General features: G+C 39.0%; 1 protein-coding gene across 3 annotated transcripts in view; it reads right to left on the bottom strand.

The window, feature by feature from the left end:
• Window positions 1–21,515, bottom strand: part of NKAIN2 (sodium/potassium transporting ATPase interacting 2) — a 542,224-nt gene that overhangs the window by 30,909 nt on the left and 489,800 nt on the right. For all 3 annotated transcript variants that reach the window (XR_007202130.1, XR_007202131.1, XM_048296515.1), the window contains exon 5: window positions 3,028–3,088. Coding sequence is in view for 1 of the 3 variants with exons in the window: in XM_048296515.1 (XP_048152472.1) it covers window positions 3,028–3,088 (61 nt within the window). In the remaining 2 variants the exon portion in view is untranslated. The remainder of the gene's footprint in view (window positions 1–3,027; window positions 3,089–21,515) is intronic.

Here is a 21,515-nt window from a genome sequence, read left to right as displayed (position 1 = left end):
TGCCCATGTTTGGCTCTTGGACATTGCATGGCTTTTTCTCCAGTCTTGCTGCTCAGTACTGCCAGGTTCAGTGTTTCTGCCTCTTTTGCTCCTCTTTTGGACTGCTGTTGTTCCCACGGCCCATTAGCACAGCAGAAGAAAATAAATTGAGTTTATGGGTGTTCATTGTGTCCATCGTGAGAAACAAAAGACTGTTTCTGTTGGTTCTGTCTCATCAGAAAGGACTTGTGGCTAAATGACACTTTGGTATGATCCAATGTGTTTATCCTTATGGCTCTCTCTATTTGTCTGTTAGGCATCCCATTTTTTTATAGGCATGAGTGATCCTGAAAGCCAGAGATCTAGATTTCTCCTGTGATGTCTGTGAATACGGATGTGGGTAAGAAGATGACAATGTCCTTCTATAGTTCTTCATAGACCACTTTGGTGCTGGGAAAGCAGGGCAGTGTGGTTGTTGCTTTCTGGTGACTGTTTTTACCAGAGGATCTTTTGCAGTTGACACATTGCTAGCACACAGAGTGAACACCAGCTGCCAAATTTTATGGAAACACAAGACTGGCCTCACTCCTTATCAGGTGTGGATGCTAAACAGGGGTTGGGGGTAGCACAGTAAAGCTTTTTTCTCCTATGCTAGATGCCCAGCAGCTTTGGAGGAGGGAATACACTGTGAATAGGAGAGGGACTTTCATCCCTGTGTCACAGAGTTTGCTCCATAGCAACAGGCAGGAGTGAGGATCTGGAAAAGTGGAAGAAGAGCCTATGGAAAGAGAAACACATCTAGGGGATCTGGAGCTATCTCAGATCAAAGACTCTATGCAAGAAGCTCTAGCAATGAATCTGGGACATATTCCACTTTTCCTGAAAGCCTTTCTCCTTAGCATTCACTTGGTCTGCATGAGATGACCCCACCTGTGAATATATGGAGAAAGTCAGGCTTAGGCATCTTCCTCTGGAGTACAAATACTAAATAACGTGACAGCCATAACCCATACACTTCTCAGAAGAACACAATAGATGGATGAGTTGCCAAAAGGGATGGAAAAGGTGAGAAAATGTATCTAAGAAAATGAAATAATTTTAAATTAAACCTGAGCAGGGGGTATTTGTACAGACTGCAGGCCCTGGCTGTCACAATGAACACTTGGTACATGGCAGAGTGGATGTCTGAGCAGAGAGAGAACTAGAATCATTCTTACTTGCTGCTTCATGAGGCCTCTCAGTAGAAACTAAAGCTGTTTTAATTTTATGATACTTTGAGGGGCCAAATCCAATCTGAGCATTATTACACTGTTGGCACAACTCAGCCACAGAATTTCCCTTTTCCTTTTTTGCCAGTCAAGCTTCCAAACCTCACCAGAGGGGAAGCTGCAGCACCTGAGCTTGTGCTGGCTGTATTGCACTGGGAGGGGATTCACCCTAGTACCTCAGAGAGGTGCTTGCAGATGGGTGAGATGCTCTTTGACTGGATGAGGAGACCTGGCTGGGCTGTATGAACAAAGTAATAACAAAATGTAAATGACAAAAGCAATGACAAAATAGTCAAGGTGATGGCAAGAAAATGTTCAAAGAAACATGACAATTTGTGGCTTCTGAACAACAGGGAGCTCCTGCTGCAGTGAGAGGAAAACAATACCATATTGGCCATGGCACTTTGCTGCCAGGAATGCCGCCTTATGGACCATGAGAGAAATCTCTCAAACGTGCTCTGACTTCTGCACTTGGTTGGTCAGCCAAGTCTCAAATCCTTCCTCGTTTTTACTTTTATCATGCTCTAAAGCATTACAGAATAGTGAAAAAAAGATTTAAGCCCTTAGAAGAGAGGACAGAACAGTATTAAATGGGATTTCATTTTGGGGGACAAGGAATAGCTCTCCTCCAGCCCTGTGGATTGTGAATGCACTTAACGGCAAAGCAGGAGAAAGTACATATGACTGGGTATGTCCCTGAGCAGACAGGTCTATTTGTGACACATCCCTGCTCCACACAGCTGTCCCAAACCCTTTGTACTCTTTATACCTTCCTCACCTCCACAGAAACACAAAGACAACTGAAATAAGCATAGTTAAAACGACCTCCAAAGTGTGGTGGTTTGATTTCAGCATTAAATCTCCCCTTGATGGTTCACAGTGACACTGTATTGCCAATAGATTATAGGGTTGTAGCTATTTTCCACACAGGAGAACACACAAAGGAACCCCCGCCAGCCCTAGCAGTGCTCTCAATCAAATAAAAACCCTTTAGCTTCCTGTTGCAGAGCTCTCTCTAGGATTCATGTATATTTTATCAAAGTTACATGCAGTTCTGATACTTGTTTCTAAAGTGCTTTAGTATAAATCCCAAGCTGTACTGAAATGCTGCAGTGGCCCTTTTTAAAAAAAATCAAGGTTAGAGGAGAGAAAAAAGTGAGAATGCTTGACTCTACAGCATGCAATAAGAGAAAATTCTGCTCAACAGGCTTCTATTAATATAAATAAGCAGAAGAAACACAAACATACATCTATATGAAATCATTTCACTCCACGTAATTCTACCCTGGGAGCAGCAGGAACAGAGAGGAGCTCCACTGTTTCACCTCTCGTAAAGGAAGGTCCTGCAATGATCTAAAGCTATTTTTTTGCCAGAAGTGCTTTTACAAGCCAACATACATGCCAACACAAAAGAGCTATAACCTCAGTGGTAACCAATTATTCTGAAGACAGTTAATAACAGTCTGGAGTAAGGAAAAAAAAGCTCGTATTTACTAATTGGGATTTTTGTTGTTTTTTTTTTTAAAGCTAAGCCATGAGATAAAGAATTGCAATGATCTTTCCAGAAGAAAGGCATATGTAATTTTTAACCAGAATTTCATTACTCCTTTGTCTCTCAGATATTTCCAAATTTTAGACCAAGAAGGATGCATGGAAAACATGATCTATTTATGGTATAATAAGGCATTTAGGTTGAAGTCAGCAAGAACCAGCATAGTGGAGAGGTGATTTAGAAAAAATAAAGAATTAATTTTGTATGAAATAAAGCTTTAGTACTTACAGCTGTCCTCTTCTTCGGTAATACACTTCACAACATAACAGGCATAGATGAAGCCTGCCAGCTGAAACAAAATATAATAGTGTTAGCTGTAAGATGGATACCATAGAGAAACAAGAGATGGCTTTAGAAGAGCACAACAGAAACAGAAATAACAAAATTCAACAGACTTTATTTGATAAGGTAAAGATAATTCTCCACAATAGTTTAATAATTTTAATTAGAAATAGTCAGGGCAATTCTACATCTTTCTTGAAAAACACATCCTTCAATAAAACGTCCAAAAAATGATCAAAATCTTTCCAATACCTAGTTGACTTCTTTTTGATTATTGAAAAAATAGAAAAGTGAATGTGTGTTTGGATGGATGAGATTTTAGCCACTGAAAATGTAAATATTTCTGTCAAAATCAGATTTTCTATCCAACAGAACCTGGCCCTCTAGCAGAACTTTTTTAAAAATCAGAACTGTGCCAACTAAACCAAGGACAAATTCAGTGCACTTGTAAACCAGCTTTATAATGATATTTTATCAGTTGAAATTAGGGCTATGAATTAATGGAACTTGTTCCCATATCTGCAATAGTCCCCAAGCCTCATGACATATCAGTTTGGATCGTCCTGGATGTGTTTACATCAGCATCATACACAGCAGCTGGCAAATTTGTATCTTGCTCCCTTCAATCCTCTCTGCAGAGCATGCCCAGAATTGAATTGTAAACAGAAGCAATGGGATGTAAAGAAAATGAAAATCTGGAGTGGTTATTGAAGTACCTCCTGAAAAAAATGATAATAAAAAAAGGAATAAATGGCCAATATCACACATGAAACAGGCCAAGTATCATGTCAGTCAGCTGCTGGTCCCTCCAACGAGATCTGTTGTTGCTAAGAAGTTACACCAGAAGTAACAGAACAAATACCGGAGCAGCAGCACGTGTCACATGCTGCGTGCTTTACACAACTTCCCTTACATGTAGGTCTGGAGAGTTTTTTCTACTAAATCACAATAAACCATTTTTCTTCTTTTAGCTCGTCACTGAAATTTGCATGGTAGGATGTCAAAAGAATTCCATTTGTTTGATCTCTGTGTAGTGAAAGTGAGCCGTGTTGCCGAAATGTGTTACTCTGCACAGTTCACCCCACAGAGATATTTTCATGAGCTGCGAACCCATCTGTACACTTTGAGAATTTGTTCTTTATACAGTTAGTAAAAATGCCTAGAGGCTTCAGCCAGCACTGAGCTCTTTGTGAATGGTGCAAAACCCATAATCTCCGGCTGAGGGAGATGAAGATCTTAACTTCTGTTTGAGTAATCAGTGGGTTGGACAGCAGAAAAAGTGAAACTTGAGAGACCATGTATTATGAATGCTGGTAAGTGAAAATGGATTTTTTTTCATTAATCCAAGGCACATGTACAATCACTTCAATACTGTGGGTTCTTACCCATATATAAATATTACCCATATATAAACTAAATGCAAAAAAATCCATTCTATTTCCTAGTACCTTCATACCTGAGGCAGTGACTATGCCTAGTTTATTCCAGCTCTTACACTAATATTCCTGGATTTTCTGTCAGTTTCCTATGTAGAAATCTACCCACACGCACAAATGCTATCTTCTAACATCTGTATGGGTAAGAGATGGCAAAAGGGGAAAAAAAAAGGTCAGACTCAAGGGTTTCGTGAAGACAACAAGACCTGATTTGGAGATCACACTGAAGCCAGCATAAGTGTTGCCTACTATCTGCTGAAATTCCTGTTGGGAGCCCAGAAGCTGCATTACAACGGAACTAAACCATTATTTTGTCATTTATTATAAATCTGCCTTATAGTGCTGCTGGGAAGATTTTACACCTGGGAAGGATGAAATATTCACTGCTGGACACAAAGAATGTACTGTACCAAGAAGTGGCATCAGCTAATATCAGCATTTCATCTCTCCTTTATTGGACCACTCTTCCCTTTCATTTCTTGGCTTCAAGACAGAGGGCTAATTTGCTCCACTGACTTATGCCCTGCATAACCCCATTGACTTCAATGACATTACTTGAGGTTTAATTCAGCAACGAATTAGGCCCAGAAAGGTTGCTCATAAATGATTCCATTCTTGGATGTGAACCTTGGCTTAATAGTTTCTCTGTTCTCTTTTTACAGACCATCAGATCCAAGATAGCTGAATGGTTACATCTCTAGCAGGCTTCTATGGTAATCCTTTTCTTGTACTACTGTTCAATACTTTACTATCTTCCAAACCACCACAAGTTCATGTGTATCAACTGAACTTATCTTACAAAGCAGAGCAAACAAACTGTATCACAAATGGTGTTTATAACTGATCTTTTAATTGTATTCAGTTACATCGCTTAAATCTCCAGGGAACTCCTTTGATATATAAGCAAATCCTACAGCATTTCATCAGATGAGCTTGTTGATTAAAAGAATGCCTTAAAACTCAAATGGTTCTGATCTAAGTATGAATGTCAGGGGTTTTTTTCCCATGAGATAATCAGAGTTCACAAAAGAAGCCTCCCCTTCTCCCACATTTATCCAACCCTTTGCTTGGTAAACAAAATTATTTTGTTTTTATTTGAATCTCACATTAGTTTTTTCTTCTTTCTCTTTTTTTTTTAGCCAAGCAATTTATCAGTTCTGATACAGTGGCAGCCATTTAAGATTTATCTTCTAATTGCATCAGCAGCAGTGGGCACATGCTGCGAGCTGAGGCTCAGAACTAAAAAGTGGCAGTTTTCTCTTTGATGATGCTCAAGGACCTGAGCCCGTGGTGGCTGCAGAGGTCTCTGGGATAGAGATAAGGAAAATGTTTCCTCCCCTGTGGACTAGGACTTCCAAAAGAAAGGTACAGCTTGTCTACGCACATAGCAGAGACTTCCTGGGCACTTAAGACAACTAAAATTGTTAATGAATTCCCACATGGATGGAGGGGTCTCCCAAAATTTTCCACCTTTGTTATAGTGCAAGATGCACTTCTTTGACCTTTCCTCTCTGAGAAAAACACACCACAATGTACCTTTGTATCACAAAAGGTATCCAAAAAACCCCAACAAATCCAAACAAAACATTGAATACACTCCTCACCCTGGAGAAGAATATGAGAGAAGGAACCAAACCAAAGCAAATGATAGGAGTTAGTCACATCACTAATAAATTCATGAGAAATCCTCAAACACAGCAGTGTTTGAGTGCTCAGTGCAGTATGAGAATTACACAGAGCAGAGTCTTTCTGATTCAGCATCTCTAAAAGATTTTTGTCTTATATGAGAAGGAAGGAAATGAGTCCTCAGGGATAAAGAAGAGAAGGGACCTGACTGTCTCAGAAAATCAGTTTAAAACTAGGAAAGTTAGCTTGAAAAATCTTGTTGCTTTGCATCCCTACCTATTTTTTTTCTTAATTAACTGAACTATGTTATTTATAAAGTGATAAAAAGAAATAGGTGCAATAAGCAGAAGATCCTTTCTGGATCCCAGACCCATGAAGATTAGGTGTCTACATCTGTCCCATTCACATTTTAATGCTGTAGTATGGGCCTCTAGAGGAGAAGGAACCATTAACAACATCCCTGCTCATTTATACATATAGTGATTAGTGAATGCACATTTTTATGAACCTCATTTTCTGCAGCTTGAAAAAATCTGCTCTTTATATCTTTCCCTGATATGTCCATACGAGAGTGTAAATGAATACTGCTCTTTCTAAAAGTGACACATTATCCATGCCTGCACCAGCACCCTGCATGTACTTTGATGGCATCTGATGACCTTAATTTTATAAACAATGATCTCAAGCATTTAATAATTTTATTTGGTTTTGGATTTTTTTTAATCTATAAGCATGTTGATAAAGCCATCTTTCCTTCTGTCAAGAAAAAAAAAGGAGACAGGCAAAGCCTAAAATAAATCACCAATAAAACAGCACTACTGAAGCTTTGGTAATAAGATTAATTACAAAATGAAGTTAATGTATTTTACCTTATTCTGGACATATAAGGCAAACAAAAAAGTAGATAGAATATTTCCCACCTAAGTCAACAATGTCCTGTTACACTGCTAAAGACTCTTAGCAGATCCTGAGTTTCTGTGAGTATACTTCCAGACTTGCTCAAAATGTCAAGTGCTGTGATCAAACTTAATCAGAATCAGTATTGATCAAAATCCTGTCTTGCTATTTTTTCTCATTTCTTTTATGGAGATGAATGTTTTTATCACTGCAAATAGCACCAGATTTGGGAAAAAAGCTATCATATAAAAAAACCATAAATGCTGGTCAAGGCCCCCACACTGCCCTTTTCTAAAGCAATATATGTATAGGTAATTACTACAAGCTATGTTTATTAAGCTGGGAACTTGAAACAAAAGAGTAACAGCAAGGAGGAAACAAAAACTAAAAGTGGGTAAGATCTAATTGGGATAAGGTGGTGAGGAGAAGGCTTGAGATGAGGATTAATGAGTTAAGGGTTGTGGAAATAATACATAGTCTTGGTTTCATTGAATGAATATATTTTATTCTATAACTGTACTTGGTCTAGAGGAATGAACCTTAGACTTAAAAACCACAAACCTATTGGGTTTTCCTACGGACAAATGTTTCAGTATCTTCTGAAACAGCTGAGGCTTGTGCCTTTACTTTTCATTATTAAATTTTCACAGGTTTCTATAAACACTCTGCTTTTAAGAACTAACCAAAATATGGTCTAGTTCAAGCAATAATGTGGCAGAAATGCACGGGGATCATTCTGGCTCTGGGAACGCTGTATTGCAAAGCTGCGATGTTACATGTCCAGCCATGTGCAAATTAATTGTATTACTTAAGCTTACAGTGGTCTGCACACAAAAAACCTTTGTAATGGTGTATGTTTAAGGGACAATGTTTCTTTAAAATGGATTTTTGGAGTCTGGAGATATATTGCTACATATATATATACACACACACATTATGAGCAACTGAAGAAATGGAGAATTACTGTCTAGAAAGCTTCCAGTGTATTGATTCTCAGAAGAATCATACTCATTATTTAGCAGGAAAGGTGAGGCAGAGACCTTTCTCTCGCTATCTATAGATTTAATTCAGTGTCATGGGGGTTCTAAAGCTGCCCCCTGCAAAAACCCTTTCAAGAATGATTTCACTGCCTTCAGCAGTGTTGCATCAGTGAGTGAACATCATTGCTGGAGTTTAATATAAAACTCAAGCTACGTTCCATGGAAACTACTCTGTTGAGGTATGCTTTTATTTGTGCTTACATTTAACATTATGAGAACCCTGTCATTCCTCCAAGTTTAACTATTTTTCATCATAAGAGGAGCAAATAGGAAAACTATTGGTATAAGGACAGATTCCTGATAGGGAAGGTAGACTGTGTGGCCTTGCTGTCATTCTTTTACAGAATTAACTATCTATGTGCTGTCTGGAAAGAATATTTCATTATTATGGTCAAGTAGCTTTATTTTGTGCAATAAAATAATTACTTAAAAGAGTAAATATCAAGTTGACATGTCCACAATAATATCTAGTGGGCAATTATGAAATTTAAAAGCAAGCAAAAATGATAATTTCTTAGCCTATATAGTCATCAAGTTATTTTTCTTTCCTTTCTTGAGCTGAAAACTTCCCCAAAGGTTTTGTGGTTTTTTTTTTGGCAGACACAGTAAAACCATGAATCACAAACACAGATAAGTCTAGGCACATTGGAAAAGAGAAGTGTGATGAAAATTGCATTTATTTCAACTAGTGCATCATAATCTTTTTATATCAGCTGTCTAGAAGGTGTTTAGCATAAAATCTTTCCTTATTTCTCAGTGGACTCTTCAATTTTCTGGAGATTTCCTTTTTGTATAAGCATTTGAAGATCCCCTTGAAGACCTGCTAGAAAGCTTTTGTTTGAAATTCTGTCTTGTTCAGGGCTCCCTGAGCATCTTCCCTGGCAAGTATCTCCACCTGAGGAATTGAAGAGACTACAGGAGCATGGAAAATCACAGCACTGTGGCTTGTCAGAAAAGAGCGGTGCAAACCTTTAACAACAGGAGAAAGCAAGAGATACTTACCTGTTTTGTAGTTGTATTACAGTTGGCTCGACCCAAATTTCCAGAAAGTTTAAACTTTAGTGAGAGTTTTCTGCAATTTTGACCTAAAACTTTCTACAAATCTTCACTCTTCCTAGGTATTTCGGAGTGATTTATGCTTTTGATAACCATATGATATTTGGCACTTTTCCATGATTTTATCTCACGGCTAAAGAGTAGCATGTCCTTTTTTCCTGCCTCAGACTTGAAAGGCAACCTAAAATACAGTAGCTACCAGCCTCCATGAGGTAGAACTGGGGATCACTTACCGCTGACCTCTGTGTTAACTGAACTGGGGAGCATCTTGTAGATTCAGACTTAGCACTGACCTTCACATTCCTGCTCCCACAGCTGAAATGCTCCAGCCAGGGCTCTGCTGGATTCCCTCAGGAAGCTGAGGCAGGCATGTCTCACTGGACAGAGGGGAGGCGACAGTAGGCTGACCTGTGCAGATCCCAAGATGACAGCTTAGAGCAAGGATAGGGCTGAGACACCAGGAACAAATTCTCCACCAGCTGTGTTCAGCAGGTACTGGATGCAGCTCTAGTGTGCATTGCTCAGTGGAGGCTAAAGGCATTAGTGATGCCAAAAAAATGTTAAACCTGGAGTAATTTTAATTTTCTATTTTCTGCTTTTGTGGAATTGTCTCCACTTTACATTTTCTGACTTCATTAGGGTCAGAGGAGATATTTGGTTACATAATTTTGTTAATTCCATCCAATCCAAGTGTGTGGAAAGTCCTGAAGATGGAAAAGTCTATTGCTCTGCTTCCTCTCATGGTGTAGCTCTGTAGCCCAACTTGTCATTGTTAGAACAGAGTTTTGACTGTACAGGGGTCAACAGTGTGTGGTGCCTGCTATTCTCAAAAATTATTTAGCTATTAGAGCTGTGTAGATTGTGAAGAACAATCCCATTTATTTTTAAACAAGGTAAACTGCCTCTGTCCACTTGGCAACAGAAAACAACAACAAAGAATGAAGCTTAAACAAACAAAAAACTAAAGTGAAAGGCTTTAAAATACATATCACCCCATTTTTTCTGTAAATTCTAGGAATGGGTTATTAAAGCGAAAGTGTATGACGTGTCTGTATGTGGGCTTTGCTCTGAAGGCTTTATAGCATGATAACTTCCATGAAAAAAACTTTGGACCTTTGCCTCCTCTTGTCTTCTGGGAAAGCTTTGGAATGGTTTAATCATCTGGCTTTGGTATCTTACTGCCTTTGGCAGCAGTAGCTTTTCTTATCATTATGTGTAACTGTGTGTCACCTTTTCCAGACAGCCATAGGATTAGGATAAGAAAAATTGGTTCTTTATACTGCAGATCTAACAAAGCCACAGACTCCTCGCAGCCCACCAAATGAATGCCTAGCATTTTAAATTGAACTCTGTTAGAAGAAACAGTTGATTATCAGTGCTACTCACTCTTTTGAGGAGCAGCAGGAAAAAAAAATATTTGAAATTTGTGCAGATTGTATAGAGGAAAATATTTTGATGGTACAAGAGAGCTCTGAATTTCTGATAAACAAACACATATGAGTGTTTCTGTTCAATGCAAATTCACCCCTCCCTGTTGGGGTATCCATATGGCAAATAAAGCTCAATGCTTTGAGTATGAACACTGGGCCCTTGTATCTGGGAAACGGAAATATTCAGAAGAGAGTGAGTAGAACATGAGAAAGAGAATAATGTGTTGTGTCTGCCAGTTTCTCGGGACTGTGGCCAACTACAAACACCGTATGAAATAAGAGTTCAGAAAGAAAGCATAGGTAATTTGCTCTTCTCATCATCAAGTTAGATTAAATTAGATCATTGCTGTCACATAAATTACAAAAGCCAGAACTTTTCATCAGAGGTAAGATACTTTTCAGTAGCAGCTGACTCTTTCTCTGTGACAATATTTATTTTCCCTGTGATGAATTGCTGTTTTTTTGAAGGCTCTGATGACTGTCACAGGGTCAGGAAACTTCATGGAACGCGACAGCTTTTGCACTGCGCTGACTTCCTGGTGGTGGTCATGTTGTAACAGCCTAATAACACTCTGATCAAAGTGTTCCTACACCAGCTGGTGATGGTGGTGCTGACAAGGCAGATGGATGCACGGTATGCAAAGTGCCCAGCTCAGCTGAAGCAGCCCTTCACCAGCCTGAATACTCAGGCTCATTACTTTAACAAACAGAAAGAAAAACAAATAAGGCATTCACAAGAACAGCTCTAGAGAGTGTGATCAAGCTGAATAGGGCTTGAACTTATGAAACCTGAATGCTGATGGATTATCAAAATAAAATAATAGTTATTCAGAAGCTCAGTGGGAATTGTGGAGTAACAGCAGAGGAACTGACAGATCTCTTTGACAGTGCCATCAGAAGCAGAGCTGCCAGGAAGGTGACTGTCAGGTGGAGGCTCTGCCTGAGCCCTCTGGCTGCACATGCCTGTGCACAATATGGAAAGGTGAGATACTTGACAGGACAGCCTCTGTCTCTGGCAATGCATGTAAGAAAGATGAGGAAGAATGAACTTATCTTAACCAAATGACTCCCTTAAACCTCATGCTCTGGAGTAAAGAAAGAGAGGTATCTCAGTGAAAGTACAAAGCAGCGTGCATAGGGTGCTCCACATCATTCCATCTCCTTAGGATCCATACACCTAGCAAATGCATTGCTTAGAACAAACATTTTGCTCCAGGAGTACAATGTAACAGCATCAAGTGTCAGGGGGGTTTCAAGGTCAATAAAACCTCTAAAACCTCTTCCTGTGGCGTCTAATGTTTAAAGTAACTGAACTCAGCTAATGTTTCAATGCTATTTTTCCTCTCAGCATTAGGCTACTGCAGGCTTTTTTCACCTTTTTAAACTGTAATAAAAGATATGTTTCAGGGCTACCTTTTCCACTCAGCAAAATCAGCTAAGCAGGGTTCAAAAAGCAAATGCCAAAGTGCTTTGTGAAAACCTTTCCTGCAAAAGGAAAACCACTGGAGAGTTTAGATGAATATCGCACCATGCAGGCTAGGCTGGTACAAAGAGAGAGTACGCTCTAGAGGCTCCAAGCAGAACGACAGTTTGAATTCCATGGTCAAAGGCACCTTTCCCCTTATAGACCTTCTGCTGAAGGGCAGGGGATCACTCTCTTGTTCATTCAGCATGAAAAATAGTGATCGCCTTGTGCCGAGTGGAAATAGTTTGAAGGCAGAGATCCCAGTCACCACCTGGGGTGGCAGAATACATATGAATGAATTCTGCAAGATATGTGACCAAAAGAAAAATCGGAACTTTTAGCCAGAGATTTCAGTAACATATCACATGAGGCATTTCAGGGGAATGACGAATTACAAAGAGAACATTCTCGGAAAGGCCATGTCCTCAGAGTCTGTGCCTCATTGCAGAGAGTTAAGTGGATGAGTTATATCTCTGACAGTTTATGAACCTTGTTAATATAATGCAGTACCTGGGAGTGTGCCAGCCATGGTGATCAAGGAAGTCTGAATTAGACCTCTGCCATTGACAGGCATCAGATGCCCATTTAAAAATAAATGTTTCATCTGAACTGGGCACATTTCTCTCTAAAGCAATGATTACCAGCATGAAGCTCTGAAGCCCTGTGTGGCTCTCAGTAACACAGCACACATCTCTTCCCTAGGTCTCAGTAACAGGCTATTTAACATGCTGATGCAGAAGCTGCTCTGGTAGGAAGAACACAAGTGACAGCAGTACTTTGACATGTTAGCCTTTATGAAAAATATGAGGTTTGTGTTTTCTTGAACCCACATGTGGTGAAGGCTGCAGCTCTGTCACCTGTTCCAGGCACACGTCACTCAGGGCAACCTATCTAGTGGCAGATTAGGCTGCCTTGGCCCCAGAAGGAAAGGTGAGGGAAAGCTTCTGCACTAGCAGAGAAGGCCAGCCTCCATTCAGCCTGCACACTGGCAATGGACTGCATGAAGTGAGAGCAAAAGCCATAGACCTTTTCCTTCTGCTCTGACAACTGCACAAAAGTAGCCACCATGCTGGTATAGCAGCTGTGTTCCTTATTTGTCCCTGAAAATGCTCTGCTTTTCTTGCCTCCAGAAAGTCCCACTTCTGTGATGCAGATCCCTAACACGAATATCAAAACAATGCAATCCAGTCACATCTTATTCTTTTTTTTTCCTCACAAAGTCTGTAATATTGACATAAAGGTGCCTGTTTTGCCAGGGCACTGCAAGGTTTCAGTAAATATTATGACTTTTGGCTTCAGTTTTTGCATGGAAGGCATGAAAAATGCTACAGCTACATATGCTATTCTACACTGTTATTAATCTATTATAATACTCTGTTCAGAATATCAGCAAAGTGTTAATGCTTTATTTTTAATATTTTTTGTATTTAACTTGTGTATTCCAACTCTTTATAGTGTCACTTGTGTAATTCTCTATCAAAAATATATATTTAGTAGATAGAAATTTTATGTTGACTTGAACAGATTCACCAAGTCTTTGAAAAATGAAAGACAATATTGTTTCCTACTGAGGGTTAGAGAAGAGATTATTTTTAGATGTTTGGTTCCTCTACATCACCAGTCCATTGACAGAATTGAGAAATATTTCATCTGGTTGTATTGACTTGGCAGAATAAAGAGTAGAAGGATAATATAATTGAAGAGACATGAGAGAACACAGCACTGTGCAATGAGATGCAACTTGCACAGCCATCTTTGAAGACAGCTGAGATGCATAGCTTCATAGCAGCAATAAACATAGGGTAAAGACAAAATGTCATTTTTAGTGACAGCTTTTTTTCCCCCTAGTTTCTTATACGTCCAAAATAAGTGGAAAAAGTTCTATTGAAATCTTTAGAAGTTAATGAAAGAGTTTTAGGGAAAGTGTGCATAGAGCTGAGTTAGACTTCTCAAAAGAAGGAAAAAAATTCTGTTGTCACAGGTCAGTTCTAGTCACGTTTCCAATTCAAGAGCTTTAATCTCAAATGTTTTCTATGATCTAGCCTATCTTCAAATATCAAGATACATGATGCTATTCAACAGCAAAGTTGTATCTACTAGGAAACATCAGGAGAATGTTCCAAAGGAAGAAGAAAAACATTATTTGCAGTACAATGCACTGGAGAACGGCTTGGAGTGTGCTGTCAGAGGGGAAAGAAGAGTGCCAGCACTCTGGAAAAAGGGACCAGGTACTCAAATGCACACAGGCATGATGTGCCCTTCATTTTTGACTGGTGCCCTAATGATAGAGTATATTGGCCAATGTGAGCAAGAGAATACTGGGAATTAGGAGATCTGTCCACACTGTCTAGTGGCTCGTGGCTTCATCTCATGGAATCATGGACACCTTAAACCATCTACTGACACGCAAGAGACGCTCAGTTTGCCCCTCTTTAGCTATGTAGTTTGCTAGTGCATGAAAACATCCTACTTCATCAAAACTCGTGGGTTAGGAAGTTACTTGTTTAGAGAGATTATGTGATTATCAGGTCAACAGCTAGGGAATTACACCATTATTTAGCTAGGATATTAATTTGTGAAACCATCCTGCTTTATAGAATAGACAAAACTAAGTATCTTCACTGACTATTTACTCTTGGCATTCTTTTGGGCAAAGTGGAGAAATAATTTACATAAAGTAAATCTGATATAGAAACCTCATTTTTCAATTGACCAAGGGACCTAGGAGCTCAGTGATGACCTTTAGGAGAAGTATGTAAATGATTTTTGAAAGTGGATCTGAGAGCTTTTGATAAAATTTTTATAAGCATCATATTAGGCAAGTTTTTTATCCTACTTGGTAGCAGTAAATGAAAAGTGAGAGTTGTATTTTGTCCACACAAAAATACTTAAGAATATTTCAATTAACAATAACAGTTATCAATAACATTTATTGATAAACCTATCTAATAGGTAAATAAACCCTGGCACATTTCACTGTGGAGGCAAAAAACTGTTTTTCACTAGATCCATTCCCCTATTATGCTTTATTAATTTGTTAAATGCTATGCACATCACTAAGATGAAATTTTATTGAAATTCTGAAGATGTACATTAATATATTGTTTGATTTAAGATTTAAAACCACCATACCTTTTTCAAGGTTCTTATTTCAGGTGACCTATATTTCATGAACTCAGATTTATTTGGTTTTTCACATTTAGGGCAATAAAACACTAACACTATCTTTTGAATACTCAAGAAGATACTTGAAAATTCTTGGAAAATGAATAACAGCATTAGTGGGCAAGAAATCATGAATCTGTAGGAACATAAGATTGCAGCATCAGTACAGAAATGTACATGTATAACACATCAGGTGTGCAAGCCCAGTGGAAGGCCAGAGACATTGCAGAACAAATTCAGAGTTACTGAAAATGGAGGAAAAAGAGAGTCTGAAAAAAACCCAAATATTTTATGCCAAGACAAAAGAGAAAGCAGCCAAAAATTCAGTGAACAGGAATTGGAAGGGAAGGAGGCATTATTAAAGATAAAATATTTGAAAGTTTTGACATATGAATGTGCTACCCAAATAAAACAGATCCTTTGCTTGGTTGTCCATGAACCAGAGCAGATACAGGTCCAATAAGCAGGTCTCTGTTTCCCAAAAAACTGAAGGGTATCAAATACATTAATAACACTAAACAAATAGGTTAAAATTAAATTGAAAATGCCAGCAGACTTCACATACAGAATTCATTAGGGCAGAAGCATTCAATTTCCAAAAGTGTTGCAAGTAGTGTCTAAATGACCAGTTTAGCTAAAGAGCTCTAATCTGATGGTCTTGGTCCCTTCTCTTGAATTACTGGGGGCCTGGTTGGAACAAGCACAGCTCCTGCTTAGCACTTGTATCCACATTTCTTTTTTTTGTGTGGAAACTTAGGTATCAGGAAGGAGGAGATAAGTGTGTGCTGAGGTCTGAGCTCAGTTTTGGCTTGTGAGAGTGGAGATCTTTCTTTTACAACCTTCGTGGTCTTTTGTTCAGATTTTCAGAGGCCTGCTGTTCCTCTGCAATGGAAATGGGATTTGCAGAGGCAGGTGGCTGCTTATGTGCCCAGAAAGTCTGTGTGCTCACAAGTTTCTCATGAAAACTCTGCAAAATTGTCAGCGAAGACACAATTCCACAACAAGGTGTTAAACTTCATGCTTAATATGTGCCTAATTAGTAGGTGCTTGCCTCTGAATTTCATGGTGATCTTCAGCATGCAGCAATGTAGACATGAAGGAAGACTTTATAGAAGTGGGCAGCAAACAGATGTGCAGCCCTACTGGTATTCAGAGACATGTTAGTTGCATAATTCATGAAGATATCTATTTTATCTGGAGGATGGCATGTAGCACAAAAGCCTGCCTTGGGATCCTTTTGCGTCTCACGCTGATCATTCGGCCAAGCCATCCGATTCAACTTCAACACAAAATCTAGATAATGATTCCTTATCCACCTGACTTGAATCTGGCAGAGTCATCCTAAAACTCTTCTGTGTTCTTTTGGAAAGATCCTTCCAAATTCTTTTTAGGTCATTACATTTCTGTACCAAATATAAAGGTCCTGATGATGGCATATTTTCTTTCATCATTCTTATATCGATTTACTTGATCTTGAGCTCTTACTGAGCCCACTAAGTACTGCAGTTGTCTTCATTGTCCTTGCTGCTGTCCCAGTCAGGCAGACTTTCATTACTGATAACAATATTTTTTCAATCAATTTAGAGTCATCTTTTGCATCTTTCACATGCACCCTTTTGCATGCTTTCATTATTTATGGCTTCTTCACACTGATACTGTGTGTGTCGTGGGGAGATCCTATATTCTAATAAAATGTCTTTTGTCTTCCATCTGTCAACTAGTCTGTTTCCTGCTGTCAAGAAACAGAAATTGTGGCCATATAGTTTCTATTAACCATCTACTGACTTCTTGTGCTATTTCCACCAACTCTGTTTTTCCCCTAGTCAGCCACTCTATCATGAAAAGATGCAAACAAGTATACTTGTATGCGGGTATACAAATGAAGATGGAAAGGTGTCACAAGTACACTGTAATGTTGAATTAGCAGCAGCATTTACATCTAACGTTAGAGTAACATTGCTTGAATGTAATGACTGTGGTATGCATATCACCTCTGAAATACTTTCCACTCAGTCCATATTATGAATTATTCACTTTTCCAAAATGAACAAGGTAATATCAAGGCAATCCCTGCGCTTAGTGAGAGATTAGTGGAATATCAATATTTCTTCTAAGAGCCACATATTCTTGCTTGGTGCTTCACTCTTTGTGACATAGGGTAGTGTCCGTGATAAAAATGTCAGGCCTAGTGTTTTACCTTCATGTTTTACTTGCCCAGAAGCTACTGAAGTTTTCACCGCAAGAGTCACAGACGTACTTGGTGACAATTAAAATTATCTTCCTTTTCCCCCGTAAATGAGAAAACAAATGCTAACTAGCTTTCCTTTGTAGTCACTGGAGAGAGCCAGCTATAGAATGAACAAAACTTCCCACCTATTTCAGGCATCTAAATTATCCAAAGTAGGTTTGGATGAATCTCTCCAGGGGTGCCTGTTTTGTTTCATGTCTGGGAAAGAAACCTCACTGCTGTCTAGCTTCAGCTAGATACCAGCTTTTTGAAGACTGAAGCCTGATGATTTGACTTAAGCCTATTTTAGCAGAACAGAGTAAGAGGTTCAGTTTCCATATGCCTACAACAATCTTAAAAATCGACTGAATTTAGTAAATGTAGACTGGAGGACTGACACTCCTTCAGAGCAATCTGGACATCTTGATACTGCAAGTACAAGCAAATAAAGTGTTTGAACACACGGAGGCAGAAAAGCCTGTCTCACAGATGGGTTGTCTGTGGAGTAGTGACTCCAGACCTATGGTTCATAGTGTATAATTAGCACTAGAACTAGAATGCGGATTCCCAGTTTAACACAGCTGTTAAGGAATACATTTAGTGCTTTTATCTTGGTGTGGACCTGCAGTGTAAGCTGCATGTTGAGCTCTGCTGGGCCAGAGTCTGAGACCACAGAGTGGCTCCTGGATAGACAGGGATGTTCCCTTAACAAAGTGGCTAAACAGATTGTGTGCTCTGTGGTTATTTAAAAGGGAACTCTGAGTCTAAACCAGGATGCTATATTTTTTCTGTACTTAACAGTGGTACCATTGATGCTAGTTTTCAAATTATTCTTCTATGTACACACTCCAGGAAAGATTTGGAAACAATGGAGAAGGTTCAGCAAAAAGCTGTGTGACTGATTAGAGGGCTAGGGGGAGGAGACAAAGCAGTTTGGCTTAGCAAAGGAAATTAACTGTCATCATAAAAAACAGCTAGTGAAATATTGCTGATGACAGGATGATGTACTTTTTCAGATGACTGCATTGTAAGCATCTGGACTGAAAGCTAGATATTTAGACAAGTTAAAGGTAAATTTTAACAAGAATTATGGTGAGCTTTCTATTGTGGGGCACTTTCAGATCAACATTAAATGTTTTTTAACTAAAGACAGGAATTAATTCGGGAATCTCTATGCCCCATGTTACATAGGCAGTCAAACTAGATAATTGCAGCATTTTCCTCTGTCTTCATGGTTTTCTACTATACTATGGTGTATACAATATTGATATGTAAGGATTTTAGTGTATAGGAGTATTTGTAAAAGAAATTAATTCTGAAAATTGGGAAAAATTAGCACTGCTTTAGTGGAAGAATAACAGAGAAACTTGTAGTGATAGTAAAATATTTGTAATTAGTATCTGGTTTGCTATGGTACAGTGGAGTGCAATTACCCTCAACTGTAATATGATTTCTTTTACTTTTTTCTTCTTGAGTAAATTAACTTCAATTTTCAGATGCAGTAATACATAGCACAGTCCATATTACACCATTATTACAACATCTAATTCATTAGATTTGCATTGCTATTTATATAAGTGCTGAATTAAATCCACAGAATCTCAGGAGAGGGGTAACCAGCTTGTTCTAGATCTCAGCTTAATATTCAATATGGAAATATGGGGAAAGAAGGCACACCTCAAAAGCTTCAACCCTCATGTCTGGAACTGCATGTGAGTTTTCAGAAAGGAAGAAAGTAATATATTAAAATATCCATCCAAAACAAAATACAGAGAATTTAAAGAAGGTAAGGAGCACTTGGGAATACGCCAAAGAGAAAACTGAGGAAACACGTCACCTCGACTCACTCTTTCACTTCCCTTTTTTTAATCTTTCATTTTTTATGGAGCATATTATTTCTGACTTGTCTATTCTACAGAGGGCTGTGGATTAATATGAAATGTGCAGAGGGACACAATTTCAAAATAGACATTGTACTGCTGGCAGGAGGTTGCCTGAGGCCAACAGAGCTCCTCTCTGCTGATCACCACATAACCACAGTGCCAGACATTTCCTCTTATGAAATAATCAGGTACAGAAACTTCAAGGCTATGAGAACACTGGGGCAGCACATGGCTGGTAGAGCCCACCCTCGTCAGCAAGTAGCCTTCATGAAACATATTAAAAGAAGTGAATGCAGAGCCAGCAATGACAGGAAGCAGTACAGTTGCATAAATCGTCTTATGGAATAGGGACACACTCAAGGTGCAGAGACACTGCAGAACTGGAAATATTTTATCTTAATAAAGCAGAGTACATTCCTGGGATCTGGGCAATTAATGATGCAGGGAAAGATACTCTGGATATGGCTATGCTGTTAAATAGGAAAGGGCCAAGGGCCAATCTCTGGCTTCAAGGTCAGATTTTGTAGACTGGCTTTTTACAGCACTGCTTTGGTGCAGCTCCAGCTAAAGCACACGGGCCATGCACAAACTGCACAGCACTTAACTGAGATTCCTCTGAGTCCAGTGGGGTAATGACTTACAGATCTGAGGCAATGCCATCTTCTCTGAGGTGGTTTTTTTCCATTCAATATGTCTGAAACAATGAGGACAGTGTCACAGCCCAACAGAGCAAGGTTTTGCACTTAGTTTACTGTTGCTGTACCGTAAAATGGCTATGTCATATCAGTCCATCCAAATTTTTCTCATAGTGAAAGCAGCAATGCAGAGGAGAAAGAGCAGAAAATATTCTTGTTTGATATTGATGTCTGCATTGAGATAGTTCTTCGATTTTGTCTTGTCTTTAACTCTGTAAACTACTCCTGGATGCAAAACTGAGGATTGTGCCATGCCTCTTGGATGTAACAGGAGGGTATGTGGGGGTGCTTGGGATTTCAAAAGACATCTGGGATAACACCAGGAAACTGTGTAAGCTTGGCGGAACAAAGGATGGTCCTGTCTTATCCATCCTGCCTTCTGGGAGAATTCTTTGAAAGGAGCAATCTCATGTATTCATGTAGTGACATAGAAAATGTTCATGGGAGTACTCAAAACAGAGGCAGGGTGTAAGCTGAAAAATAAGTAATGTCATTTATCACGAGTCCAGTGCTTGAGTTGTCTCTCTCTGGCCCTCTGTCATTACCAACACAGATGTTCCCTTTGAGGACACTCACGTTTTATGCATTTCAACATCTACGATCCAAAGGGTTGCCAAAATACTTGAAACACATATTATTAGTGTGATTACTATTATTCTGTAAATCTCCACAGCTACAGTAGTATTTAGGTCCCTCAGACAGCCTTGCTGAGATTAATGATCTCCTGAAAATTAATGCAAACTAGTGCAAGTAATAGCTTCACAACTGGAACCAGTCAGACTGAATAAGAATCGAGTTTCCCTTCACATTTTTCCACAGACCACATTTAGGATCTTCCTTGTATCTGTGTGGGGATGTACCACCTCTCTCAGGTGGAAGTTAGGTCTCCAGCATTTGCATTCACCTTACTCTGTGAGCAGTCTGCTTATCTGTACAGTGCATAAAATGGTGCATCTTATTAATTGTAATGTTGTCTTTGTTTTTTTTTTCCCGAGATGCTTAGATTTGCTTTGAGACATGACTTCCTCCCCTCTACCACCTTTTAATAAAAGATGTGAAAATGATGAAAGTACTTGCTAGACACTAGCTGGTTTAAAATACTTTTCTGCAATGGGTATGTGCATGTTCCTGTGTGAGCACATGCATATGAGGACATGCACGACAGAGAGGGAGGAGAGATTTTGGTGCAAAGGGACAGGCTGTACTTGTTGCTCTATTCTAGCTACTTCTTACAGTTTATGAGTTTCTACATGCAGGGAAGGTATTTTACTCCTCAGACTAACCAAAGTGAAAAAGATGTTATGTGAAACACAGTCTGGCAGCCTCTCAAAATCACTCTTCAAAGGCTTTGATATCATGGCACACCAACACTGAGCATTAATGTCATCTAGGCTTTGAGTCCAGCTTTAGTTTAGTAACTGCTTAAGTAAATATTAAAGCACAGCGTCAAGGAAAGCTCAGAGTTGACACTAGCATAAAAAATAATGTTTTCTGCCATGTCTGCTTAATCTTTC

This window comes from Corvus hawaiiensis, chromosome 3 (genome assembly GCF_020740725.1).
Source record: "Corvus hawaiiensis isolate bCorHaw1 chromosome 3, bCorHaw1.pri.cur, whole genome shotgun sequence".
In the NCBI taxonomy this organism is placed as follows: Eukaryota; Metazoa; Chordata; class Aves; order Passeriformes; family Corvidae; genus Corvus; species Corvus hawaiiensis.
Note: the sequence above shows the minus strand (reverse complement) of the source record. Positions and strands in the feature narration are given on the sequence as shown.